General features: G+C 39.4%; 2 protein-coding genes across 5 annotated transcripts in view; both read right to left on the minus strand.

The window, feature by feature from the left end:
- The window catches only part of DNAJC21 (DnaJ heat shock protein family (Hsp40) member C21), a 34,627-nt gene extending 19,119 nt beyond the window's left edge, over window positions 1-15,508 (minus strand). For 2 of the 3 annotated variants that reach the window (XM_053592330.1, XM_053592315.1), the window contains exons 1-6: window positions 15,195-15,508; window positions 6,552-6,645; window positions 4,333-4,468; window positions 3,603-3,725; window positions 2,893-3,197; window positions 1,916-2,067 (exon numbers count right to left, since the gene is read on the minus strand). In XM_053592330.1, coding sequence (XP_053448305.1) covers window positions 1,916-2,067; window positions 2,893-3,197; window positions 3,603-3,725; window positions 4,333-4,468; window positions 6,552-6,645; window positions 15,195-15,291 — 907 coding nt within the window. In that variant the 5' untranslated portion in view covers window positions 15,292-15,508. The remainder of the gene's footprint in view (window positions 1-1,915; window positions 2,068-2,892; window positions 3,198-3,602; window positions 3,726-4,332; window positions 4,469-6,551; window positions 6,646-15,194) is intronic. The other variant, XM_053592321.1, reaches the window with a different exon arrangement.
- A 2,635-nt stretch (window positions 15,509-18,143) lies between these two features.
- On the minus strand, window positions 18,144-27,739 carry BRIX1 (biogenesis of ribosomes BRX1). 2 transcript variants are annotated; one of them, XM_053592343.1, is made up of 10 exons: window positions 27,560-27,739; window positions 25,333-25,444; window positions 23,746-23,789; window positions 21,406-21,476; window positions 21,103-21,152; window positions 20,938-21,011; window positions 20,727-20,777; window positions 20,484-20,585; window positions 18,844-18,972; window positions 18,144-18,606 (listed from the first exon to the last, which is right to left on the minus strand). In XM_053592343.1, exons 1-10 carry the CDS (start codon window positions 27,716-27,718, stop codon window positions 18,337-18,339), a joined length of 1,062 nt encoding a protein of 353 aa, XP_053448318.1. In that variant the 5' UTR covers window positions 27,719-27,739; the 3' UTR covers window positions 18,144-18,336. The 2 variants fall into 2 exon arrangements, with proteins under 2 accessions (XP_053448318.1, XP_053448328.1); XM_053592353.1 differs by having other exon boundaries at window positions 25,333-25,400; window positions 27,560-27,730.
- Window positions 27,740-27,865: the final 126 nt, after the last annotated feature.

Here is a 27,865-nt window from a genome sequence, read left to right on the forward strand (position 1 = left end):
CCAGAGGGCAAAATTATCTCTGTTTGAGAACCACTGATCTAAAGGTTTTTCTCCTTTGTCCACTTTTCTTTTCTACTGCTTGTGGTGGTTTTTCTCTTTGCTTGTTTATTTTCAGGACATACAAAAATTTTGGATTTTTTTTAATGTAATAAAATTTATCAATCTGTTTCTTGTTATTTATATAAAACTGATGTTGTCTAACATATTGTTAAATAAAGATACCAAACCTAAAAAAAAAAAAAAAAAAAAAATTTTTAAAAAGTTCTGGGTGTAAGCTCAGTTTAAAAAAGCAAATGCCCCTTTAACAGTCCTGCCATGAAGCAGTTTTCTCAACAAAGGTTTTTTTTTTTTCTCTTTTTTTTTCACATTTACCACTTGAGTAAAATTCAGTCCCCGCACATTTGCAACTGCAATCTATTCTTCAATGCTTAAATAAACTTAAGCTTACAACATTCCATCAGTGTGTGACAAGCCATAAAAGAGCATATTACATTAAGTTTAATGTTATCTTTACAAACCTGAAATTCTTTGCATAATCTCGCATTTTATTTTTAAAGAAATAAACAAATTGATTAAGGACTTATTATAGAACAAACAAAGATCCCAAGGTATCACTTCTATATTCTACATTTTGGTTCTTTATAAGTAATATTAATAAAATTTTGAAAAATAATCTCAACTGAAATCATAAATGACCAAAATATATCTTATCTAGCATTCAGGTTTAGTGTATGTGTTATTTTCCAATTATAGCATGTGTACACTTTCAATATATTATATACTTTCAATATAAACTTCAATTAATCAAATTAATGCTGGATTTGAAGAAATCTGGATCTAGAAATGGTCATATGTTCTCAGGCACATCCCTCAGCTTCCCCTTGGAGTCCTAGTTTCCTCATCGGTAAAATGAAGATAATTCCAGGAGCAAAACCTACATGTCAGTGGTACTATGTGAGATCAAAGGAACTTTGGGATGTAAAAGGGCTTCATAAATTATAACCCTCTATGTAGATGACGTGACCCCACATTTATAGAATGCTTTCTAATTTTCAAAGCACTTTTATATGTACTACTTCTGATTCATTAACAGGACAAGTCATTTCCTAGTCATTCTGACTAAACAATAATTTGTTATTTTACCATTTTGGGGCTGCTAGTTTAAAAAACCACATTTGCATATAGTGCAAAATTGGGATTTACTTTATCTACATTTAGATAATTCAATTTTATTCCTCATGGAAGAGCTACAAATAGTAGGGAAGATCAAGTATATAGCTATTCTCAAAAACACCTAATCCTCACCTTTTAAAGTAGTCACAAGCCTGTGTCTAATGACAGAGGCAGAGGAAAAGAATAACATTTCTTCATTCTAAGAGGAGACCCTCTATAAAGTCAGAAGTGATTTATATACAGACTTGCACAGTATCAGCTTTTCTAGAAATAGTTACTAATAAAACTTGATCCACTACTTAAATCAATTTTCTTTAGTAGTCACATTTCTGAATATGCTCACCTGTCACATTATGCAGCCAGAAGTACAAATCATTTAAGTCATGGTAAGAAAAGAGTTTCTTAATCAAATTACCTGAATTAGACAAGACTACCTTTGTTTGACCCATATGACATTGTTTTCAATTTTAATTATTTGCCACATTTAAAAATTGGGATATGTCACATAAAAATCCTGATTTTTAACCCTATCTTAAAAAAGAGAGAGAAAAAAAAATAAAGACTCTGGCACAATTCTGGTGACAACTGACTGGGACTCAGGTGTCTTCCTGATTTTCAGTTGTTTTCCTATTCCAGTTGTCTTACAGCTGGGCCTCTGAACTGGTGCCAGCAGGCATCTGAGCACACACTACCACATGCAACATTTATCTTCTAACATTTCTTAATCCACAAGTAAAGTTACCATCCTGTCGATCTTTGAGTTCGTGTTCCTCCGTTTCATTTTCATCCGGTCCATCGCCAAACTCCTTTTCGTACTGTGCCTCCATCTCTCGGAGCTCCTTCTCCAAGTCGGCTACAGTCATCCAGCTCTGTTCTCTGTACTGCTCGGCCAGTCTGCACACACAGAGCACAGTCTCACGCTGACACGCCTGTCTCTGCAGGGTTTCCTCTCAGGCTGAAAATCCACCCCCCAGAGAGCTGCTTCCTCCTGAGCAGTCAGTGCTTACAACTTAACACCTGTGCTTGGTTAGAACTGGGCAAAGTCACCCACTACCTGTTACAATGGGTTTTAAAATATGTAACTCTTAGCAACTTATTAAAAGTCTTCAGGTGATTTTAAGTCATATAGTCAAGTGTTCATTTGCAAGACGAGAAGGACAGGTAGAGTTTTTAAGTGAATAATTTTTAGAAGAATGCTAGAATGCTCTGGATGCAATGCCACTGCAGAAACCCTTAACAACAAAGGGAAGGAAATAAAGCGACTATCTCGGAGTGTGGTGACAGAGGCTGCAGGCATGGTGGTCAAACCAGGGCGTCTGGAGTGAGACTTCCACGTCTGAGTCCCGACTCTGCCACTTACTAGCTCTGTGAATTCCTCAAAAGAACAAAGGATAAAAACAGCAGTTACTTCACAGAACTGTTGTGAGGAAAGCACTTAGAACAAGGCCTTGCAAAGAGTGAGGCTTCAGTTAACATTAGATGTTAATTCAAATTATTACATTTTACAAGAGTCTAAAGGATCTCAAGTAAAGGCCTCTGAAGAAAAACATCCAATTCAAAATAAAAACTTCTACACAATATTGAAAAAAACACTATCCAGTGTAAAGATTTTAAAAAGATGAAGCCGGGATGATGACCAGAGCCAACACGAAATGCCCCATCGGGGTCCGCGCTTCCCCTGAGCCGACCCCAGGCCAAGGCCAGCCCTGCGCTACGTACTTTGCCTGCTTCAGCTTCTGCTGCCGCCGCATCTCCTCGGCCTTCCTCGCCTTCTCCGCATTCTGTTCTTCCACAAGTTTCCGATGTGCCTGCACTCTTTTATCCCTTTTACGAATGAAAGCCACCAGCTGACGGACCAGCTCGTTCTTCTCTTTCCTGGCCTTGTCCCGGATCTTTTTGTTTTCTTTTTCCATGGCTCGTTTTTCCCAGCGGTTTGACGCTTGCCGTGTATCATACTCTTCCTTCCAAGAAAAATTCCTCTGAGTGCAGAAACTCTGCCAATACGCATAGAAAGGATGGACTACCTAAAGATAAACAAAGCAGGTACGAGTCTGAGCTTTTAAGTATTTTTTAGAAAGAAAGCAAATATTAGTGACACAAAACATCATCTAGACATCTTTTTTAATATATGTAACATTCCTATTAATCAATGCAGAAGATAGCACTTTTAAGGCTTCCTGGAATAAATCACTCTTCAAAATGAATTTAATGAGAAAAGAAAAACAGCCTCACTACTGCATGAGACAGTCAATAAATAAGGAAGAGTAAAGAGGGCAGGAGCTAAGAGAGAGCTGAAAGCTCCTTCAAGAAGACAGAGGGAGAGGAAGAAAGGCCAGAGGATAGGAACAACTAGAATCAATGTTTTTAAAATGGGGGGAAAGGCACAGTGATACATGTTAATTATAAAACGCAATGCATTTTTCTTTTACCGTATCATAGTCACTCTGGGAGTCTCCAAAAGTTGGGAAATCCTCAACATCCTCCTCTAATACAGATTCTAGTTCTTCCTTTGCAATCATTTCAAAAACATTGCGATACACTGTATAGAAGCCCTAAAAGAAAGCAACAAAAACAAACACAAATTCTTAGTATCTTTGTAACCTAATCACAGAGTAAGATTTGAAAATGTAAAATGAAAAATCTTAATGTTGAAGAATCGTAGAATGAAGCTCTGTCACTGGAAACACATTTAAGTTTCTTTTCTTTTGGAGACAGAGCCTCAAGCTGTCGCCCTGGGTAGAGTGCTGTTGCATCACAGCTCACAGCAACCTCCAGCTCCTGGGTTCAAGTGATTCTCCTGCCTCCACCTCCCAAGTAGCTGGGACTATAGGCGCCCGCCACAGAGCCCCGCTATCTTTTGGCTGCAGCCGTCATTGTTGTTTGGCAGGCCAGGGCTGGATTCGAACCCACCAGCTCAGGTGTATGTGGCTGGCGCCTTAGCGCCACAGGCACAGAGCCACAGGCGCAGAGCCACATTTAAGTTTCCATTGCAGGTTTTCAGACATTGACACTTTACAGATAAAGGCGATGTATTTCCTGTTTTCAGAATGAACATTGCTTCAATCTACTTAAAATCTACGACAATTTTAACAATTCTCTTTGTATTTGAGTCTTACTTAACGCTTGGTAAGAAATTAAAAGTGAGTTCATTTATCTTACCTTTTCATCATCTCCATAGCCAGAATAACAGGTTACAGTGAAATAGTGAAGCAAATCTAAGCTGTCATCTTGATATTCTCCATCAAGCCCACCTTTAAGTAGAGCCTCTCTATGATTATCATACCTGAAACAAAAACTATTTTAGCATCATCAGTGAAGGCTGAATACGTAAGGATTCAAAACGGCTCCTTATTCTGAAAGTGCCAAAATATTACTGTATATTTCAATGCATCCAATCCATAACCAAAAAATGTTAAGGAAATATCAATATGAAAAGTCTTCATAATCTTTCACAGATCTGCTGTTTAAAACTATGTCACAAGTTATAATGCAGTATACACCCTGTTTGATACTAGCCCATATGAACAGGGGAACTTAAAAATGACTCTCCCAAAAAAGTAGTTGCATTTCCACAGGAAAGAAATATTACTAAAAAGGACAATATTGAACTAAACTGGTCTACAGAATAATTATACATCTGTAATCTGGGAATTTACCAACATGCACTAGAACAAGCCTCTTCCTATGCGGATATAAATTAAATCAGAGGTTCACACGCAATTACTACTCACGCTATGTAATGATTCCATCAGAGTAGTCGTTATCCCGGCTTTATGTCACAAGAAACTGAAGCTCAATAATATGAACTGACTGGTTGCCCATCATTACAAAGCTAATAAACAGCCAGGCCAGGGTCAAACCCAGGCCTCCTGCCCTGCCAAGACCAGGGTCCTTCCTGCTACCTGGCCCTGCCTCTAGGTGACAGGACAGTTACCAGGCAAGAGCCTGAAACAAAAGACAAGGAAATCCTTGGGAGGAGAAGACAATCTAAGACACAGAGGAGGCCAGACAAAAGGTCAGGGAGGACTTTCTGAGAGAAAGGCTAAAGCAATTCTAAGACCAGCCATCCAGATTCCTCAGGGACAAAAGAGCTCAGGATCCTCTGATTTTCTTATGAAAGACAATTTCATGAGAAGGTTTTCTGCAGCTTTTCTCCCAACAGCCATCTGTATTGCACATCATTTAACACAGAGATGACTTGTAGTACCTCTCCATAACTGCAGGATCTTGCTATGTCAGGGCTTAAAACCTATTCCTTTTCAGCAAAAAGGTAATTGAGAATCTGAAAACTCAGAACTTCAAGTACAGAATTTTTTCTTTGGTAATTATATAACATGATCAGATCATTACTAGTAAAAGCATGTGTCACAGATGTAGAGCTTAACTCAATTTCTTCATATAAAATCATTATACAGAACTATTAAAATTCTGGCATTGTAATTCTGAATTACAGTTCAGTGGTTAGGGCGCTGACCACATACACTGGGGCTGGCGGGTTCGAACCCAGCCTGGGCCTGCTAAACAACAATGACAACTACAACAAAAAAATAGCTGGGTGTTGTTGTGGGTGCCTGTAGTCCTAGCTACTTGGGAGGCTGAGGCAAGAGAATCACTTAAGCCCAAGAGTTTGAGGTTGCTGTGAGCTGTGACACCATAGCACTCTACTGAGAGCAACATTGTGAGACTCTGTCTCAGGAAAAAAAAAAAGAAAAGAAATATTACAATTCTTTTTTTTTTTTAAGGCAATATCTCACTCTATTACCCTGGGTAGAGTGCCATGGTGTCGCAGTTCACAGCAACCTCAAACTCTTGGGCTCAAGCGATCCTCTTGCCTCAGTCTCCTGAGTATCCGGGACTATAGGCACCTATCATAACACCCGGGTAATTTTCTATTTTTCGTAGAGACAGGGTCTCACTCTTGCTCGGGCTGGTCTGGAACTCCTGAGCTCAAGCCATCCACCTGTCCTGGACTCCCAGAGTGCTAGGATTACAAGCATGAGCTCCTGTGCCTAGCCATCAATTCTTATATTAAAACACTGTATCTATTTTTAAGGACAAGAAAACATTTTTCCTATCTGATATTAGTAAATTTGTCACACATCAAAAGGATTTCATTTAATGAGATCTTACTTTAAATATCAAAATTAAAACTATGTAATACTACCAAACGTTTCACCACCTATGAAATCAGAGAGTTGGAATAATCATTAACATTCCTTCTGACTCAAATATTGCATTTTACATGATAAATAGGTGACGAATGCTTCATAACTACCAAAAAACATTTAACATATTAAATTAGAAAAAAACTTATATTAACAATTCCTCCAAATAACCTTAAACTCAAACTAGGATGAGACGGACAGTGTGATGCTCACCATGCTCTTTCCTGAGGGTCACTCAACACGTCATATGCTGCTTGGATTAATTTAAATTGTTCAGCTGCTTCTGCGGCGTTATCTAGATTTTTATCTGTCAAAAAAGACACAGAAATTTATTCATCACAAAAATAGAGGAGAATCTATAATAAATGAGACCTCTTCCATCACAAATGCCATAAATAGATGAGAAGCGTACATGACAAAGAAAAGGAACCAGGGAAAAGCACAGTGGTTCTGCATGGCAGTCATATAACCAGGATCTGTTACATGATCCACCTAATGAAAAAAAAAATTCTGGCTGTTCTCTAAGCCTAAATGTTATCACTGAACGTTCACTCTGGATATCCACAAATGGAAAACCCTAAGTAGTGTACATTTTATTTTTAGAAAAAGCAAAATAAATAAAATTAGTTACATTAATAGATTTACATGTGGTGCTAGATTGTGTTTAATGTTCATATCATCTTTATGTTTTTCTCATCAACGTATATCAAAATAAATCTCACAAAGTTTAAAGAACATACCCTAATTATTCTTTCCTTAGCAGTGCTTCTTTAACTGTGGAATTCAGAAAGTACCTTTGCTTCAAGGTGGTCGCCAGCCTCCAAGATGGCACCCACCTCCAGTCATTCACACCCTTGTCAACCCTGCCAGGTCAGCAAGGTTAGTCTGCATGACCAAGAGCAGAGGACAGAAGTAATGATATGCCACCTCTGAGATGGGGTTATAAAACACTGAAGTTTCCATCTTGGGCTTTTCCTCTCTCTTGTATCACTCTGGGAGTAGCCTATGGAGAAACTCAGGCAGTACAGCATAGAAACTTGGCCCCTACCAGTAGGAAATTGATGCCTCCAAAGACCCCGTGAGTGGGGTGGGAAGCAGGTTCTCCCAGACAATGAGATACAAGCTTACCAGACATGCTGGGGCAAAACCACCCAGGCAAGCCATTCCCAGAGTCTGATCCTGAGAAAGTGTAGCAGTCTACATAATGAATACATGCTTGCTGTTTTTGTTGTCTGTAGCTCTGAGGTACTGATAATTTGTTACATGGCAAGAGATAACTAATACATTCAGAAAGCAAATATTTTTTGGGAGGCTGAGGCAAGAGAATCGCATAAGCCCAAGAGTTGGAGGTTGCTGTGAGCTGTGATGCCACAGCACTCTACTGAGGGTGACATAGTGAGACTGTCTAAAAAAAAGAAAAGAAAAGAGAAAGAAAGTGAATATTTTGAATCTACTATGGAACACAACAAAAATTTTTAACCTACGGCTCAATTCCTGCCTTCTCAGAGAAGAAAATATGATGACAGAGATATATTCCCTACAAATAGTTTTGCGATCTTAGAACATGGCTCCCAAAGGCTTCCTGCTGTTTCTTCCCAGATGTCATGATGCTGATCTTAAGTCTTTCAGGTGGCCTTCTACTCAACAACTAACACTGACAATAACTTCACAAGTGCAGAAATTTATCACAGCTGTTTTTGCTAAGATGCTTTAACACAAATACTTTAGAAGATATTACTTTATGGCTTGGTGCCCATAGCTCAGTGAGTAGGGCGCCAGCCACATACACCGCAGGTGGCAGTTTTGAGCCCAGCCCAGGCCTGCTAGACATCAACAACGGCAACCAAAAAGACAGCCGGCCATTGTGGCGGGCGTCTGTTGTCTCAGCTACTCAGGATGTTGAATCAAGAGAATCGCTGGAGCCCAAGAGTTTGAGGTTGCTATGAGCTGTGATGCCACAGCACTCTACCAAGGGCAACATGGTGAGACACTGTCTCAAAAAAAAAAAAAAAAAGTGGCACCTGTGGCTCAAAGGAGTAGGGTGCTGGCCCCAAATGCCGGAGGTGGCGGGTTCAAACCTAGCCCCGGCCAAAAACTGCAAAGAAAAAAAAAAAAATTACGTTAGAATCATCATCTCCTGGAATTAAAAGAAACCTTAAATTCATGGAAAAAAAAATTGCCATCTCTGTCACCTAGCTGTATAAGAGAAGTAATGTAATGGGAGCCTAACTCCCATGCCACAGTACAGGTCATCTGAGGGCAGCCAAAGGTCATCCTCTAGTCCACCTCTTCTGTGCACTCAACATTCCCATTTCTTCTGGCACACGATAGTCCTCTACTTCTGACATGCTCCAAGATAAGCACTGAAAATCAAATAACCATTCCTTACCTTCTTTTCTTCACATTTTTAATCACTCTAACTACATTAGCTATTAAGCAGCATCCTATTAAGTTACACTGAATTAACAAGTGCAAATGTTCAATTTCATTGTACTACTGTATAATGGGTCACTTTATTAAACTCAAATATAGAACTGAATCCACTCTGTGGGAGACACTGTAGGTTAGATCATCTAATACCTCCTCCTCCTTTTCTGCTGCAGTGTCTCACACAGAGGCTGCATGTGCTAAGATCCTTGCTTAGGTAGCCTCCCTTGCTGCCAGGAATGGCCAAGTGGCACAGCTGTAACTAATGCGATGAAAGCAGAGTGTGCTGGTGTATTTCATTCTTCCCTCTTTTCATATTGTCTTGCTTGTGGATGTGATGATGGAAGCTGCACCAGCCACCTTGAGACCATGAGGAAAAAGTCAAGAGACTTGAAGTGACTTTAGACCTGAAATTAATGAGCTCTTTCAGTAATGCCAGCGGGCACCTATGTCCAAGACTACTTTTTTTTGGTATAAATAGAGTATTACCTTATCACCCTCAGCAGAGTGCCGTGGCGTCACAGCTCACAGCAACCTCCAACTCCTGGGCTTAGGCGATTCTCTTACCTCAGCCTCCCAAGTAGCTGGGACTACAGGCGCCCACTACAACGCCCAGCTATTTTTTGTTGCAGTTTGGCCGGGGCTGGGTTCGAACCCACCACCCTCGGTATATGGGGCCGGCGTCATACTCACTGAGCCACAGGCGCCGCCCCCTCCAAAACTTCTTGTGGTGAAAAAAATAAACAATTTATGTGAGCCATTGTGGTTAGGCTTTCTGTTTATTTCCAACTAATACTAGCAATTACATCTTGTTGTGTCCCTTTTGCAATTAGGTTTCCAGAGTACAGGACACATGATACTCTCTTACAATTATTTTAGATTTTGATCATCACCTTATAATAGATACTACTAGTTGCCTACCGAATATCTGCTCTCCACTTCTTCCTAACAAATCCCAGTTTTATTCACAGTGGCAAGGTACTCACTTAAAACAATTCATACCCTCAGACTTTCTTAGATTTGGAGTTGTTCAACCAGTTTTAGCCAACCACAAGTAAATAAAAATCTACTAAGTGAAGCTTTCCAGAAAAGATGTTGTTTTCCTGGCTCGGTGCCCATAGCACATTGGTTACAATGCCAGCCACATACACCGAGGGTGGCAGGTTCGAACCCAGCCTGGGCCAGCTAAACAACTGCAACAAAAAAATAGTCAGGTGTTGTGGTGGGCGCCTGTAGTCCCAGCTACTTGGGAGGCTGAGGCAAGAGAATCGCTTAAGCCCAAGAGTTTGAGGTTGCTGTGAGCTGTGACGCCACAGCACTTTACACACACTCACACACACACAAAAGATGTTTTTTTCCTGACAAAAAAAGGGCAGGATTGGGTGGCACTCACAGTGTGCCCTTAACCCGTCTGTTGTGTCCTGCCCAAAGTCAGATGTAATGCTTACAGTTGGAGCCATTTCTCAATTATGAAGGTTAATCCTCAAAGTCTACTCTCTTCTTCCAGAAACAACTGAGTCCTGATTTTATGGCAGGCATCTGGTACCTGAAATTAAGACTCCCATTTCTTGGCCTTCCTGGAAGCTTATGTGTGACCATGTGACCAAACTCTGCTCAATAAATCTGTAAAGGCCAGGCCCAGCGGCATGCCTATAATCTGACACTTTGGGAAGCCAAAGTGGAAGGATCTTTTGAGGCCTGAATTTCAAAACAAGGCTACAGGGAAACATAGTATGGGAAAACACAGCAAGACTCCATCTCTATAAAAATTTTCAAAAATTAAAAATTGAGTTGGACCTGATGGCATGTGCCTGTAGTTCTAGCTACACAGGAGGCTGAGGCAGAGGAATGGCTTGAGCCTGAAGGCTGCAGTGAGCTAGGAACATGCCACTGTACTCCAACCTGGGTGAGACAGCAAGACCCCATCTCAAAAATAAAATGAAATAAAATAAAAGCTGAATTCTATGGCAACTGCAAAAAATCTTCCTTAAAAGGCAACTAGTACTCAGTCTCTGCCCCTCCTTTCTTCTTTCCTCCTCCATTCCGCTGCTTGGTAGCCCTAGTGGCCACCTTGGACAAAGAGTCTCCCTGAGAGCTCCTGGGCCAGGCCTTGCCTGCATGAGCTCATTTGCTTATACTTGATGCAAGGACTCAAACCATATGGGCAGGATGATGGAGCAGGTCTTTGGTGGCTTCATTAAGCAGCTATATCTACCAAGACGGGCCATCTCTTATTACATGACATTTCTTATTATATGAGAAAAACAGAACTATTCGGATTAGCCAGCACATGCAGCTGCACACAATCCTGATACCCTTTCAAAGCGAGAGTCAGGATTCCTATGTCTCCAACAAATCATTAAGAAATAGGTTCAAGTGGACAAGAACAAAACCCAGTGCCATGGTGGTGTTCCCTAACATTCAACTCAGTACTCATCAAGTACACCTCAAGCAGGGCTTGACTTTACAGTTACAGCAGCAGCATCCTAAACAGCCCATGCTTCTTTTTATGCTTCCTAGGCAAAAGGGGGAAACTTCAAGTTGCAAAAATTTTTGCCAGATAAAAAAAGCACAATCCAAATTAAATGACCTAGAAGTAGCAAAAGCCAGCAACTGAATCTTCCCGCATAAAACAAAAAAGGCGACTGTTGGTGAAAAGGTTTTTCCTTTTATTTTATTTATTTATTTATTTTTGAGACATGGTCTCACTTTGTCACCCTTAGTAGATTGCCGTGGCCTCAAAGCTCACAGCAGCCTCCAACCCTTGGGCTCAAGCAACTCTCTGCCTCCTGAGTAGCTGGGACTACAGGCACCCACCATAACGCCGCTATTTTTTTTTTTTTTAGAGATGGGGTCTCACGCTTGCTCAGCTCCAACCTCTGAGCTCGGGACATCCACCCACCTCGGCCTCTCAGAGTATGAGGATTACAGGCATGAGCCACCGCGCCCAGCCCAGGTTTTTCCCTTTAATCACTACTGTACCTTTTGGTCCTGCTCCTTCCCATTTTCTTCCCCCACCCCAAAGAAGTTTAGAGAAAGCTAAAGGTTTTGAACACATAAAACCCATTAATATATCACCTGAAAATAAGGTCTCATCTCTTACTAGGGCTGCTTTCTGAAATAATTGTTTTCAATCTGTCATATGGCTGATTTCAATTAAATGCACCTGAGTAGCTGACTACGCGACTGAACTGAGATCTAAAAGCTTGAGTGTAAGTCAAAGAACAACTTAAAAAAAAAAGTCCAGGGCAGTGCCTGTGGCTCAAAGGAGTAGGGTGCTGGCCCCATATCCCAGAGGTATTGGGTTCAAACCCAGCCCCGGCCAAAAAAAAAAAAAAAACTGCAAAAAAAAAAGGAAAGTCCACATTTGCTATTACCCAAATGCAAAGCCCTGGGTATTACACATCCAGTCAGTAGAGTTTAAAAGTTGTGCTCAAAAGGGTCTCGATTTAGAACTAGCTATGTATGTGTCTACCAACATATGTGCTGAACAAAGAATTTCTTAGCAGTCTTTATGATTTCACCATTATATGTTCTGTTTCCATTTCTATACCTTTTTTTCTTTTGACTAGTGCTGTATATAAAAACACCCAATAAATGTGGGAAGTCACCACAGGCCTGAAAAAAAAAAAAAAAAAAAAAAAAGTTGTGCTCAAACTATTCTCTGTGCTTTTCTCCCAACACTCTTAAGCACATGTGCCATCAGGGCAAGGACCAGTCCTGCCTTGTTCACACAGCAGAGTGCTTGAGTAATAGTTATCTGAATGATGTCAGAAAGATAAACTCTTAAAAGCATGCCCGTCACAGGAATGCTTTCACCAGGTAGGAGTGTTGACCCTCCTGAAAACATTCTCAGTACATCAATAAAAGAAACAGTAGATGCACAATTATAACATGTCAATTAAGAATAAAATGTTAGGCTCAGTGCCTGTGGCTCAAACGGCTAAGGCGCCAGCCACATACACCTGAGCTGGCGGGTTCGAATTGGACCAGTCAAACAACAATGACAGCTGCAACCAAAAAAATAGCTGGGTGTGGTGGCTGGCACCTGTAGTCCCAGCTACTTGGGAGGTGGAGGCAGGAGAATCACTTGAGCCCTGGAGTTGAAGGTTGCTGTGAGCTGTGATGCCATGGCACTCTACCATGGCACCCTACCATGGCACCATGCTACCAAGGGTGACAGCTCGAAGCTCTGTCTCAAAAAATAAATAAATAAATAAATACAATGTTAAAAAAGGAAAAAGGAAATGACAGTAATTTCTTTCCTTTTTTTTAATAATATGAAAAACAGAAAACCTTTCTATTTGAGGCAAACATTCTTTGAAACAAACTTTAAACCCAGAAATGTCTAAATTAATACCTTGTATATTAAACTTTTGTTGAGTGACAGACTTAACAAATTATGAACTAGCAAAGAAAAACACATCAAAATTATGCATTTCCAGGCCGAGTATTGGTCCCTGAAATACATGTACACAGACATTTTCAAACCAAAAGATATTTAAGATGCTATAAATTATGGTGATAATCAGAGAAGATATTTACATTCAGTTCCTAACAAGTTTGGTTTTAAAGTAGAAAACTGATATTATTACTACATATTTGATGTAATATTTGCTACATAGTGTAAATAGTTATACAATGTATATACATAGTTACATATAACTGATATTATGTTATTATTTGCATACTTTTTCCTTGCACCGATTTCTGGTTAATCACCAAATCCATAATTTTCCCTTCATAACATCACTTCCATTTGAGCTTTTCGCCTCCCACTGATCCTAAGCCTGGCTTGGGCCCTTGCCTGTCCACTGTGGACTCTTTGTTGACTTCTGTTTCCAGCCCTATTCAATCCCCTCAGTTCCTTCAACAGTACTCTCCAAAGAAAGCTTAATAAAACCAGTCACAACTCTCTATCACTGGCAAAACAAATTTCATAGTCCTTAGCCTAACATTCAAGATTAAAACACAACCTCATTTCAGACTACTCTTCAAAAAATTATATACGCTTTTGGTAATATCATTCATTGTCTACCTCACTTTTTCCCAGCCAGAAAGTCAAGGAATTCCTAAGCTCCTTCTAGTTCCCAACTCAATTTCTAATGGTGATCACCTCCATTACTTTAAGAATATGCTTCCACACTATTTTTACACTATTTTGGATCTATTAATCTTGGCTACATCTTCTGATTTCCTACTTCGGTGAACATTTAACTTCTTTGCTTCTGACCTTTCAATATAATCACATTTTTTCCTGCCTCTGTTGGTAATTATTACGACTTTAATTAGTAGATGCATACATGTCTCTCTCTTGTTCCCTCAACCATATTCATTCCCTTCTGCTTTTGGGTCCCTACCCTCTTCTTCAGCTCTTCTCCCAATCTGCATTTTTCAGATGTTCGATACTGTCCCCACCACTGTGTGCCTCCCCATACTGCTGAGCTCGTTTTTTTGTAAACTGCATTCTTCCAGGATTCAGTTGAAGCTCCTCAGCAAAGGGGAAGCCTCACGGTTCTCTGTACACAGTGATAACTCCCTCCCTGAATTCCTGGGGCATTTATTAGTTCTTTTACTGGTCCAACTACCAATTACACTTGTGCTATTTTGTTCACAGTTGTATTTTAACTTTTCATGTGTATAAAGGCATGTTTTTCTAACAAAGCTCTGAGGTCCCTGTGTTAGCATTTCAGAATCTACACACAGGTACAGTGCAGAGACTTGCATGTATCAGACACTTTATAACTGAGTTTTACCGATTCATGCTAAAGTGAAAGACTCTTACAAATCTCAGAAAGCTGAGTGTCAACTTCTGTCTGATTTTCCCAGCCTATAAAATCAGATTTTCATAAAATAACAGGCCTGGATTACAACCAAATGAAACATCCGAAGAAAGAATACTTCTAAGAAAACATACAAGCATCATTAGGAAAGACAACTAAAACTCTGCACGTGCAGAATCATGTCCAAAGGGAAGCAAGCACAAGGTCTGCTCCCCAGCCTGCTAACAGGAGAAGAGCTATCCCACTTAAAGGACTTTTGGGTGGCGTCCTTGCTTTAATTTCGGTAAAAAAGGAGTCATAAATAAGGTGTAAGTAGCTGGCATTCCATTACGAAGTGAAGGGCAGCCGAGAAAAGCCCGGGGAAGCTGAGCGGCGCCGGGCAGCACGGAAAGGGCATGTCCCAGGCAGAACTGAGCCGTGACCCAGCTCCTCCCTCGGTGGCGCCCGCGGCAGGCTGGCAAGGGCAGGTGAAGTCCGGGGCCGAGAGTGGCAGCCGGCGCGGGGCCGCGGCCGGCCGAGGAGAGTTAGGAGGCCGGCGGGTCGCGCGCGGCTCGGCCACCTCGCGGGGTCAGCGCGGGGACCGGGCTGCGAAAGGGCGCGGAGGGCCGGCTCTTCCGAGGGGCCGCGACGGTTGCGAGTTACCCACCTGGGTGCCATTTCAGGGCCAGCTTCCGATAGGCCTTCTTGAGCTCCTCGTCGCTGGCGTCGCGCCGCACCCCCAGCGCCTCGTAGTGACACTTCATCTCCGGGCCGGGCGGGGGGCCGGGGCCGGGGCCCGGGGCGGGGCCGGCGCCCGCGCCCGGGCCGAAACGGCGGCGGCAGCGCTGGCGGTCCTCTCTCCCGGCGGGAGCCCGCCGCCCGCGCCTGGCCAGCCAGCGAGCGCGGTGGCGACAGCGGCGCGGGGCGACGGAGGCGCGCGGTGGCAGACGGCGAGGGCTGCGGCACGCGGGGGCGCGGTGGGGGCGGCGCCGGCGGCCGCGGCTCCGCATGGGCGGGGGGCGGGCTCAGTTCCGGAAAGAGCCGCGCGGGAGGGAGGCGGGGCCTCGGCCGGGCGGCACGGAGGGGAGGCGGGGCCGCGGCGGGCGGGAGGCGGGGCCTCGGCGGACGGAGGCGGGGCCACGTTGCTGGCATTGTGAGCAGCACAGAGGACGGCCAGAGTGGCACGGCGGGTTAGCCGGTCTGAGGGTTGAAGGGGGAGACAGCTGAGATGGGAAAGGATTCTGGAAAATAGTTGATTACAATTTCAGTGGAGACTTAGGCAATTCAGGCTCCAAGTAGTCAAGTTGGCTCAAATCTCAACTAATGGTAGAATTCGGTTGGAGTAAACACTTTTTGATCCTTTCAATTTTCTAAAGCTGCCACTTAATAAGTCTCTGATACTGCTATATGCATGAAAATTGACAGTAAATAATATTAAATTGAAACAATTTTAAGAGGGAGACATAGACACCTTCTAAAATAACATACCAAAATCCTTTCCACCAATATGGATGAAATCATGCTGATTCATCCAGCCCTCTTTAACCCAAATTTTCTGGCCTTTAATCCTACCTATCCAAGATTGGTTTAAGCAAAAGCTGTTACTATACCTCAGGACAGTATTTAACCAATAGGTTCTGGTTGATCTGACTAGCTGTATTACAAGAAGGAAAATCTGTACAACTGTTTCAAACAATTTCAGGTGTCAAAGTAATATCGGAATTGTCATTAAAATGCATTAATACTTTAACATATTTCATTGTAATATGAAATATTTACATGCATAAATTAGGTGTGGATTATATTTGTCAAGCACGTATGATTAAAGCGTTAGCCATTGTTAACATCTATCATACAGGGTAGGGGGTACTCAAGAGTTTAGGAAAATTTTTCTTTTCTTCCCCAATATCCACCCTGCTCCTTAAACCAACCAAAAAGAACCAATTTCAAGCCTCACCAAGTTTCTCCAGATACCACTGTCCAAATTCCTACTCACAATTAGTATACTCCCCCTTTTCCAGAGGAAGATTCTATAAGCCCCCAGCTATGATAAATTGGTAATGGATATGAAGAGTTTCAATTTGAGGAAAAATGGAAGCTTTCCCCTGAGAACAGAATTGGTATGGGGAGACCAAAAGTGACAACGCAAAGTACTTTCTTCTCCCTCTAGCTGTATCGGATTTCTTGGTGCCACTCACCTTTTTCTGTCTGAGGGGAGAAAGATGTATTTTTGCCTGTGTAACATTGTATATAATTTAAAGGTAATTGGATGGATTTAAATTTCAATCTAAAGAAACATTGTTATTAGGGTGCAGGCCCCATATACAGAGGGGAGGGTGGCGTGGCGGGTTGAACCCGGCCCCTGCCAAACTGCAACAACAAAAAATTTAGTACTAAGAAACATTGTTATTAAACAGGTTGACTTCTAGGTGAACATGGACTTTGGAGATAATCCATTCCAGAGGAATTCTTAAATACAGTATCCATACAAATGACTGTAAAAGGGAAATAACTTGAAACTTAGTATCTCCAGAAGGAATTGTTAATTTAAAATTGTGAAACTGAAAACTCCACAACACACATATCAAAAAGTACTAAGTTGGTATCTTCACTCAAACTCACAACTTATTGATCAAGTTTATCTTGATACGCTGTAATTAACTTATTCCTGAGACATGGGTACTATAAAACAAATTCTGAATATGGCGGTCTTATTTTTATCTGTGACCATATTCAATTGCCTAAAAAACATCTTTTTTTTTGCATTTAACCAAATTTGGCCCCAATTAGCCACATACGGTAACGTCAAGTATATTTCTAACCTGAATTACCTACATAATTGAGATGACTTCAAGATTTGAAGTATCCTAATTTAGACTTTAAAGTAAGATTCTATATGGCCTCAGATAGGTTGGTAAATTGGTAATGAGAAGCTTAAATTTGGGGAAAAATGGAAGCTTTCCCCATGTAAGGTAAGTAGTCCATTACACACTCAGGAAGACCTTTCTTAATGAAACATTTAAGAAAATAAAAGAAACATAATTAAGACAGTTCTGCCTATTTAATTACTTAATAAAAATAAATGTAAACAAACTAGGAAAGATTTATAGAATAATCCTACATTAAAGAACTTATAAGTAAAAGATAACAAATGATTACTCAGGGCACAAAAACAACCAATACCTAACCAAATTTTTTTTCTTTTTTTACCTATTCAGAGATTATCTTATCACTATCCTATTTTTTCTCCTTAACTATTAACTTTTAAAATAATTTATTACTGCTTGTATATTAGATTTGCAATTTACAGTATTTTCAGCACAGGCATTAACTTGATTCCCAAAATGTAAAAATTTTAATATATTCTTTTTTTAGATGAGAAAGAATCAGAGATTGGTTTTCCATGGCCTCATTAACCTCAGTAAGCTATTTTCCTTTCTACCAGTCTACCCCTCTTAATCATCCACAAACTACACTCTTAAAGTCCCTTATTGACCCAATAAATCTACTTGAATTTCACCTTTGCTAAACCAAAAATTCTAATCCAAAAGAACAAACCTGAATCTTTCCAATAAAAATTTGTAGTAATATCAAACAAACTTTGAATAGAAAGGCAGAAATTAACTGATGAGTTCTGGAAATATTTTATTTAGAAAAGATAATCGTTAATTTTAAGATTTTTTAAGGTTTCTTTCTTTTGAATGTCATACTAACTTATATGTAAGATAGTACCAAATAATAAAAGTATTTACATGCTGAATACAAAATAAATACAAAGTAACTGAAAAACAAATTAGTTGTCCATTGATTCACTTTGTTTTCCCACTGTCTATCTTCTGTTTTATTTTTCTTTGCCTTTTGTAAATCCTTTTCTTCCTTGCTTTCAAATCCACTTTAGGCTCTGGTTTTACCCACTGGATTTCTATCGGTTTTTCCTCAGCTGGTATAACAAACACATCTGCAGTGGGATCATGGGGAACAAGTGTCTTTGGCTCTTTCTTTCTGACTTTCTGCACCTCTTTCACTTGCTGTTTCTCTTTGTATTTTGCAGCTGTGATGGATCTTACAAGACGTCGATGCTAGAAACAAAAAAGATTAGATGCTTTTGAAATAAAAATAAACATTTTATATAAAGCAAAGACATTCACTTATGAATCCTGTATCTCTTCACACAGTGTCATGAAAAAAAATAATGATTTGAAGTCTGTAAACAGCAAAAACCAAATTAAGTTTCCCAGGTAATAACTACTTTGCAGAATTATTTTGGCCAAAGGGTTCTGATACATGGAAACCACTAAAGAACAAAAACAGCTTACCATGTTTGGTGACTGGTAGTGAGGATTTTCATATAAAGTTGGTCCTCCAAAACTTCCTTGGAAGATCTTTATGAGATTTAATACAAAACGAGGTCCTATTTCTACAAGAGCAGCATCTTCTTCTATGATCTTTAATAAAAGTGAAACATTTCATTTTGCTTTGAAAATACTATTCCTAGAAGATACACTACTGGCTAAAACCTCATTAAAAATTTGCCTAAAAAATTGATAATCAGTAAAGTCAAGGTACAGGCAAAACTTGGCAAATGTCAAATTATCAAAATTTTCTGATATCTATTACTAGTTCCTGGATGTTGTCATGGGAAAATACATTTTTTCAGTGTGTTCTTATTTTAAAATTGACTAAATTAAATGTGCCTCGTCTTGCTTTCCAAAATGCACGTATTCTTGAAAAACTGTGGTTTCTATTAACAAAATGTAGTAAAGCACAGCATGGGAGGGAGCCCTTTTGAAGCTTAAATCAGCCCCTAAACTGTTTAAAAATCTTAAGTTAAAGCTCGGGACCTGTAGCTCAGCGGCTAGGGCGCCACCACATACATCGGAGCTGGCAGTTCAAATGAATCCAGCCTGGGCCTGCCAAAGAACAGTGACAACTACAACCAAAATAGCCGGTGTTGTGGCAGGCACCTGTAGATCCAGCTACCTGGGAGACTGAGGCAAGAGAATCGCTTAAGCCCAAGAGTTTGAGGTTGCTGTGAGCTATGCCACAGCACTCTATCTAGGTTGACAAGGTGAAACTATCTCAAAAAAAAAAAAAAAAAAGTTAAATTTCAAGGCAAATAAAAGGATATATAGTCAAATTTATAGCTATTGATACAGAATTAAGAAGCAACTTATGAACTATAAATATTAACTGTTAGTTCAGGTACATCTGTCCTTGCAGATTAAGAAGGGGATGTGCTTAATTTACACAAGGTATTGAGTATAAAAAATATAGAAAAGAGCCCAATTTCCTACCACATGCTATTTGAAATTTTGTTCTTGCTATTCTCTTCCACCTCTCCAATTTTCTGCAAACTTATCCTGCCAAGGTTTTCTAGAATTATCTCTTCTCCCGATGATTCACCATATGACTCATAAGTAGTCACTGAATACCTTCTATAGGAGCTATGTTTTTCTAAGTCTTAACCCCCCTGGATTATAGCCTTTTGGAGGGAAACCTTTATTTTACTGCATCTTTTAGAGCACTTAGCACAAAATTTGGAATTTAATTACTTCATATCTCGTACCTTTTTTTTTTAACAAAGTGAAATATAGTGGTTTATTAGGAAATTCATACTCGTTATCAACTGACAACCACGAAAAGAAGTATAGATCACTAAGGTATAAGAAAAGTATGACCTGGCTTACTGTACCCTCAATGAATCCCCAACAATAAAAAAAAAAAAAGAAAAGTATGAAGTTACTTGCAGATCTGATAGAGAAAAGGGGGCGGCGCCTGTGGCTCAAGGGGTAGGGCGCCGGTCCCATATGCCGGAGGTGGCAGGTTCAGACCCAGCCCCGGCCAAAAAAAAAAAAAAAGAGAAAAGGAAGCTATTTAAAACAAAAGGATTTCTATCTTCTGTGTCTGCAAACCCTGTATGTACTTATTTAAAGTTATAATTAAAAATTAAGTTCACCTGAAAGTTCCGAAACCATATTCTGTTATCCAAAATGGTGAAAGTAAATACATGGTCCACAAATGGTTGGCTTTTCGGATGATACCGTGGTGTACTAAAGATCTAGTTAAAAAAAATAAGGAGACATTAGTTCCTTATTTCAAGACATACCACGTATGTTTTAGATAGCTAATTTAACAAAATGTTCAAAGGGAGACAGTTATTTATATTATTAAAAATGCTTCCTAGAAAAATGATACTTACCTGAATTAAGAGTTCTTTTAACAAAGCATAATGTGGTAACTCATCAAAAGCCTATAAAAATAAAATGAACTTATTATTTACAATAGTAGCTTGCTGAAAACTGTATCAGTTTTTTTGTTAAATCTAACTTGAATTATGCAACTATATCCACAAAAAAAAATCAACCATCCTGGGTGAGAGTTAGACCTCATATAGTGCATGAGAAACTTACAGGGTCAAAAGACAAAAGAGGCCGAGAACCTTTCAAACAGTTTCCAGTCATCTTTAGTTCAGCTAGGGTATGAACTAGAATAATTGTAACAAACAAAAAAAAGTTATAACTTCGGCATAAAAAATTTTTAATTTTGTTAAAAAAATTTAAACTGAGTCAACTTACTATTTTGAACAAGGAATTTAGCAGATGGCCCATGAGGTGAATTTGAAAGCCTAAGACACAAAAGAAGTTTTTCAACTAATTAGAATTTAGTCATCTATTCACATTAAAAAGACATCATAATGTACTAACAATATTCATATATTTAATTTTCTTTAAAGGTATCAAGTTTTATGAAATCAAATGAGTTTGCTTCATTCTTCATCCTTTTACATAAAAATTTAAAGAAGTCTGTAAACTAAGAGGTACAGAGAATAAACCATTTAAATAAATGACTTCAACTTAAATCCTAATACATTATCTTACCACATATAGAGATCCTGTTTTTTCTTAGCTTCAAAATAGATGCATTTATTACAGTTTTTCATTTCACAGACCTAAATGAAGTATAAGAAAATAGACAACTTAAAAGAAAACTAAATTAATAAATACCTGGAGTCCCCCTCAATATTTAAGTAGGATAATAGGCTACAATAGTCTTAACCTGAATAAATTTATTTATTCATACAAATAAACATAAATTCCTCTTAAGTAAACTATCTACCCAAGGTAAACTAGATGCTCTGCCTACCTCTTTGGTGGAAGTCTCTATCCTACTCTTTTTGGCCTAGTATTTTAAAGTAATTGGTCTCATTTCTGATTATTGGGAACCTTATCTTTTGCCCAAAGACCCCCAGTACAAACTACAAAGACTGAAAATAGATGCCATCCAAGGGTCCTCAAACTTTTTAAACAGGGGGCCAGTTCACTGTCCCTCAGACCATTGGAGGGCCGGACTATAGTTTAAAAAAAAAAAAAAAACTATGAACAAATTCCTATGCACACTGCACATATCTTATTCTGAAGTAAAAAAACAAAACGGGAACAAATACAATCACACTGCCTCATGTTGGCCCGCAGGCCGCAGTTTGAGGACCCCTGATAGACCATAAAAAAATTAATTGTATGTTAATTCTTCTTCACCAATCTTCTGAAAATACAGTCCTTATGGAATCAAAAACATACTTTTATACTAGATATTTTAACTTTTAAACTTTTTGATTTTAAGATCACAAAATTTAAGTTTCCTTTCTCATTCATACTATCATCTCTGACAATTTGGTTCTCTAAAATCACTAAGGGGACTGGTTAAAAGTACACACACATAAAAACTATTTCATGTTGAATTAAACTTCAGTGTCTTAAAGGTATACAAAGTGACACTTGAGAAAACACAAAAACATTCTAAGAGTTAAGTCTTAGGTTAGTATAGTATTCTTAAACCCTAATATAGTATTCATACACTATAAACTATTTCAGACTTTAACCCCACTAACATTAAAAAAAAAAAAAAAAACCTTCAGGTCCAGTGCTTTTATTTCTGGTCTTAGAATCAACATAAAAATGGAAAAAGTTCATACCATTTCTGGGCCTTGCCATTTTCTCTGCCTAGGTTGCTTTTCCACCTTATTTCTCTTTCACTTGGGTCTCTCTGGCTCAAGTATTAAGGTGAATATCATCCCTTCGGAAAGGCTGATCCAGTCCAGCCTTAGTTGTTGAAAACCCTGCTTTATGGGTGGCGCCTGTGGCTCCGTTGGTAAGGCGCCGGCCCCATATACCGAGGGTGGCGGGTTCAAACCCGGCCCCGGCTGAACTGCAACCAAAAAATAGCTGGGCATTGTGGTGGGCGCCTGTAGTCCCAGCTACTCGGGAGGCTGAGGCAAGAGAATCGCTTCAGCCCAGGAGTTGGAGGTTGCTGTGAGCTGTGTGATGCCATGGCACTCTACCGAGGGCCATAAAGTGAGACTCTGTCTCTACAAAAAAAAAAGAAAAGAAAACCCTGCCTTATTTCTCCTGTCTTCACTGGGAATTATAAACCTTGCTTATGGCAAGGATGTAAGCTCCATAATCATAGCGACATTGTTCTGTTAAACACTCTTTCCACAGTACATAGAATAATGCCATCTTATAGCAGCGTTCAGCAATTTGTAAAAATTGCCAGGTATGGTGGTTGAGGCCTGTAAGCCTTTAGGAGGCCAAAAGCTGGAGAACAACTTGAGCAAGAGCAAGACCTAGTTCCCAAAAAACTAGCTGGGTGTGGTGGCATGTGTCTGTAGTACCATCTACTTGGAAGCTGAAACAGGAGGATGGCTTGAGCCCAGGAGTATGAAATTGCAGTAACTTATGACAATGCCTGGGCACAATAGCCCAGGTGACAGAGCAAGACCTTATTTCCAAACAAAACAAAACATGTGCTAAATGAATGAAAAGAAGCCTTGCTAACAGTGAAAGTATTATCTTAAAAATAATTCTTCTAAATTTTGAAAATTTTGCTTTAAAATGTAAGTTTAGTATTTTCAACTACTTTGGAAACATAATCTATTCAGTAGTTTATAATACCTTACGAGGAAATTGCACATGCATCCCTTTTAATAATAGAAAAATGCTTTTTACAATGAGTTTTCCATATATATTTAATGAATTTTATATTTTATATACGTTGATTAATAATTATTTTAACAGTACCCATAGATGAGAGAAAAAAATGAGATATAATCCATGTCCTCAGGAACTTTCAATATGCTTGGGATAATACATGGAAATTAATGAGAAATAGTATATACTTAAAGCATGAAACCATGAATACAGTGAGTATTCTGAAATTACCTCATTAATCACAAATAATTTATCTTTACGATCCATTTTAGTATCTATAAAAAGAAAAGATAAACAAAATGTAATTTTAAAGTTATTTCAATCAAATCACACATGCTGTCTAGCAATTACTTTTAAGGTTTTTATACTCTACAGCTTAAAAGAGATTTCATTAATTTTCAAAATCATTAGACCTAAAAACAGTCAACCTTTTAACAAATCTTAAATCTTTTTAAATGTAAAGAAAATAAGTTAAAAAAAATCCTCAAGAATTATGTTTAAGCCGTATGTCTAAGACTTTATGAATATGTTATGAATATTTATATTCTATGAATCCCTTTCAAAAATGGAAAAATTCTCACAAAGCAAAAGCTATGTTAAAAGAGCCTACTTTCAGAAAATATGAATTTAAGAAACTAAGATCTTAATAGATGAAAGTATCTTTCAATTTTGAATGGTAGTTGTCAAAGAAAACTGATTCTAGAAATTGGCTGAACTATCATAGAAAAAGAAAACACATAAATTAAAATTTCTCATCATTTCAGAGATGTGAAGATTACAACAGACCCCAGTTTGAGAAGTAGTGGTGCAAAGAACTAAGTTATTACCTAGAATTAAAACCTAAAGCACTTCCCCACACAAGAGCTATACACTGCCACCATTTTACGACTAGACATTGTTCACTTGCCTGAAGGTAACCCACTTCTAAAAAAACAAAAGAAACCCAAACAAAAAAAAAAAAACAAAAAAAGCTGGCATTCACAAACAGGCTGAGTCCAACTTAAAGGAACTTTAAACTTTAGCCTAAGTACACTATTTTTTTTTTTTGATAAAAATAGTTTAAAAAAAAAAAGATAAGAAAACAATACATGATAGTCAGGAATCATTCAGAAGTACAAATCATCTAATCACATCTATCTCATAACCTCTGCAAACCCTATAATGAAGGTGTTCCTAGACCTTCAAGAAATGTTTCAGTATGTTTAATATCTCTAGCTGTGTTTGGTGATAAAAATGGGTTTATATACATGTAAAACTGTAATCAGCTACACATTTAAAATGCAACTTTTCTGTATGTAAATCATACCTTGTTAAAAGTCCTATTAAAAAAGAGAAAAAGAAGGCAGCCCCTGTGGCCCAATGGGTAGGGCGCTCCCCCATATTCCGAGAATGGGAGGTTCGAACCTGGCCCTGGCCAAACTGCAACGAAAAATAGCTGGGCATTGTGGCGGGCACCTGTAGTCCCAGCTACTTGGGAGGCTAAGGCAAAAGAATCACGTAAGCCCAGGAGTTGGAGGTTGCTGTGAGATGTGACGCCACAGCATTCTACCAAGGGCAATAAAGTGAGACTGTCTCTTAAAAAAAAAAGAGAAAGAATTTTCAATTAATATTAGAATATCTGTTTTAAGAAGTAAAGAAAATATCTAATGAATTCCATAAAGAATTTCCAACAAAATATTAACTAAAAAAACTGGCACTTGAATGGATAAACTTCTGAGGTTCTTTAGCTGACAAGAATGAAAAAGGGTAAATAATTTTAAATATATAAATGGGCAAGTCTAGAAACACAAATTTAAAAAATTTATGATATAAAAGTACCTGCTTTAGAATGAGGCATCAGTGTTCTCAAGTCCTGCATCAAATGTCTTGTTCTGAAATTTATTCCTCTGGAAGAAAAGATGAGAATCCGTTCCTTATTTTTCCACTTGCCCTAAAGAAAATGTTAAAATATTTTAAAATCTCATGCTAAACCTGTCTTATTTGTTTTTTAAAGATCAAGCCTGACCCCTTTAATTCCACCTCTCAGCAACAGTCCCTGACCACACCTGCCGCCCCCCTCCAATTGCCCTCCCTGGTTGCTTCCTTTTTTGTTTTTTATCTTCCATGTCTCCAATTCCTCCTCCCAATCCTAAACGTTCTTTCTTAGCCCTCTTTTTAAATTTCTGAACTCTCCACAACAGAAATTTCACAATCATTCCCAGTTGGAATTGTCAAGTCTTCAGAAAGGTAATAACCTCCCACCAGTCCTAATAATCTGAGTAGTTGACAAACACCTAAGATCAACTCTATAATACTAAACATTATCTTATACTTTAAATCTGGTAAATTTCCTTGCTGCTTTTTTTTTCTGATGCTGTCACCATCACCTTCAACTCTTCCATTTGCCCTTATTCACCTATATCATAAGCAAGAGTAAATGCTTTTGATTTCTCTTTGCAACAATTTAAATCCTTCCTTATTCACACCCTTTATTTGAAACCTTTTGTCTATTGCACACCTCCTAAAGAAATGGCTAGCCTTAGCAGACTTAAGTTCCTTCAGAACATATGGCAGACTAGCAACAGCTTAATCTTTTTGAAGCACTGCTTCAATCACAACCTTACTTCCCAGAGTTTTCTAAACAAAGTCCAAAATGACAAGGCTTTAACACTGGATTCTAAGATATTGCTTTCATTTTTACATCACTCTTGTCCAAGATTAGCACTACATAAATCCAGTCTGGCTCTGTTTTTTAGATTTTCAGCATTTACCCACCTGAATGCCTTTCATAGGTTTTTTTTTCTCCCTTGAATTACTCTCTCATTTTTGAACATCAAAATTTACCCTTCCTTTGAGATTCAGATTGAAGGCTAAACCCCTAATAATTCCTTACTTTATTATCCTAGTGTAAAAGTAATCTTCATCTCCTGCATGTCCCCAGAATGTATCAAAATAGGACTCAGACTACAGATACTATCATAGTTCTTTCTAGCTCTTGAAAGGATCAAAATATGGGGCAGGAATCCTCATCACTCTCATCCTCATCATTCGCATCATTTGGGGAGACAACTAGTGAGAAAAAGCAGGCCAGGAATCAAACTGCATGATCACAGAAAAAAAAAAAAAACACCTCCCCACACCCCTGGAATACTTCAAGGCCAGTGTTCCTGGGAAACATCAGAACAAGCAATCTCCTACCCTGGTCCCGGCTGACATAGAGATAAGGTCCTGGTGACAAGCCCAACACTTCTATGAAAGGGAGTGATTCTTAGATCCGTCCCTGACACAGCATCATACACCCTACAGAAAAAAGATGGCTTTCCTCGCCTCCTCTAAGCCCCTCTTACATTCCAACTACACTAACAAAAGCCTCTTGAAACTGAGTATGAGTTGACTCCTGTTCAGACTCTACTCTGCTCTTTTCTAACAAAGCCTCTCCTTCTTGCAGACCCTCGCCCCAATTCTACCCCTAAACCTCTCACAGAAGCACTAATATCTACTAGTCCATATTATTTTTCACAAAAAGCAAATATTTTCTTCTTAATTCGCAAATGAGAAAAGAGCTCGGAATACACTTATTTTTCATTCTTCAGAGCTCACTCTTTTCCTAGAACTTGCCATCACACCACGCAGGGTCATTTACTCCTCATCTACCACGTGTTAGAAGTACTACACTAAGCACAAGGGATGTAGAAATTAATGAAGCAAAGGCCATCCTTCCACGGAACCCACAGCTTTCTGTATAGCTTAAAAACTTAACTCCAATAACTTGTGTTCACTTTCTTTTGAATAAAAACCATCATTTTATAAATATTTTGTGTTTCGCTCTGGCCTTGAGTACCCCCCTCAGTTGCTTCCCTGTGAACTCGGAACCTCCGGGAGTGCTGCCGGGCACGAGAATTGGATGTAAACACCGTGCTTAGTTCAGCAGGGAGAACTGCTGGGACCGATCTCTGGTCACATTCGAGCAACCCTGATATTAGCAGAAATGCAGTCAGCTACGTAGCCCCAGGAAACTAGCATAAAGCCGCCGTTGCGAGAGAAACCCAGAAGCAGCCCCTTCTACCTTGCAAATGGGGCCTGGGATACGGTCTCTTTCTTCCTCCTCCACTTCCTCCGCGGCAACGCGCTGCCCAGCTGGAGGCCCGGCATCTTTTTCGTTTCTTTTTGGCTTCTTTGCCTGAACCACCAGGCCTCCACGCCGCTTCCTCTTAGTTGCTGCCATCTTGCTCCAGCACCCGCGTTCAGGGCCTACTTCCGGCTCTGCCGCTCGCTCTTCCTTCCGCTCTGCGGCGCGCCCCTGCGCGCTTGCTCCGTGGTGGGCCTCCAGCTCTACCTCCTTCCGGTCTCGGTGGTACTGCACGCGCGCCGC

The sequence above is a fragment of the Nycticebus coucang genome, chromosome 1, assembly GCF_027406575.1.
Source record: "Nycticebus coucang isolate mNycCou1 chromosome 1, mNycCou1.pri, whole genome shotgun sequence".
Taxonomy (NCBI): Eukaryota; Metazoa; Chordata; class Mammalia; order Primates; family Lorisidae; genus Nycticebus; species Nycticebus coucang.

Bases quoted from the DNA above. Each gene is read 5' to 3' on its own strand.
- BRIX1 (XM_053592343.1), bottom strand. From the start codon at position 27,718: ATGGCAGCAACTAAGAGGAAGCGGCGTGGAGGCCTGGTGGTTCAGGCA. The intron at 21,153-21,405 runs GTAAGATAATGT...TTTGTGTCTTAG, and splicing joins AAACAGGATCTCTATATGTG to GCTTTCAAATTCACCTCATG. The intron at 18,607-18,843 runs GTAAGCTGTTTT...TTTTGTTTCTAG, and splicing joins ACTACCAGTCACCAAACATG to CATCGACGTCTTGTAAGATC.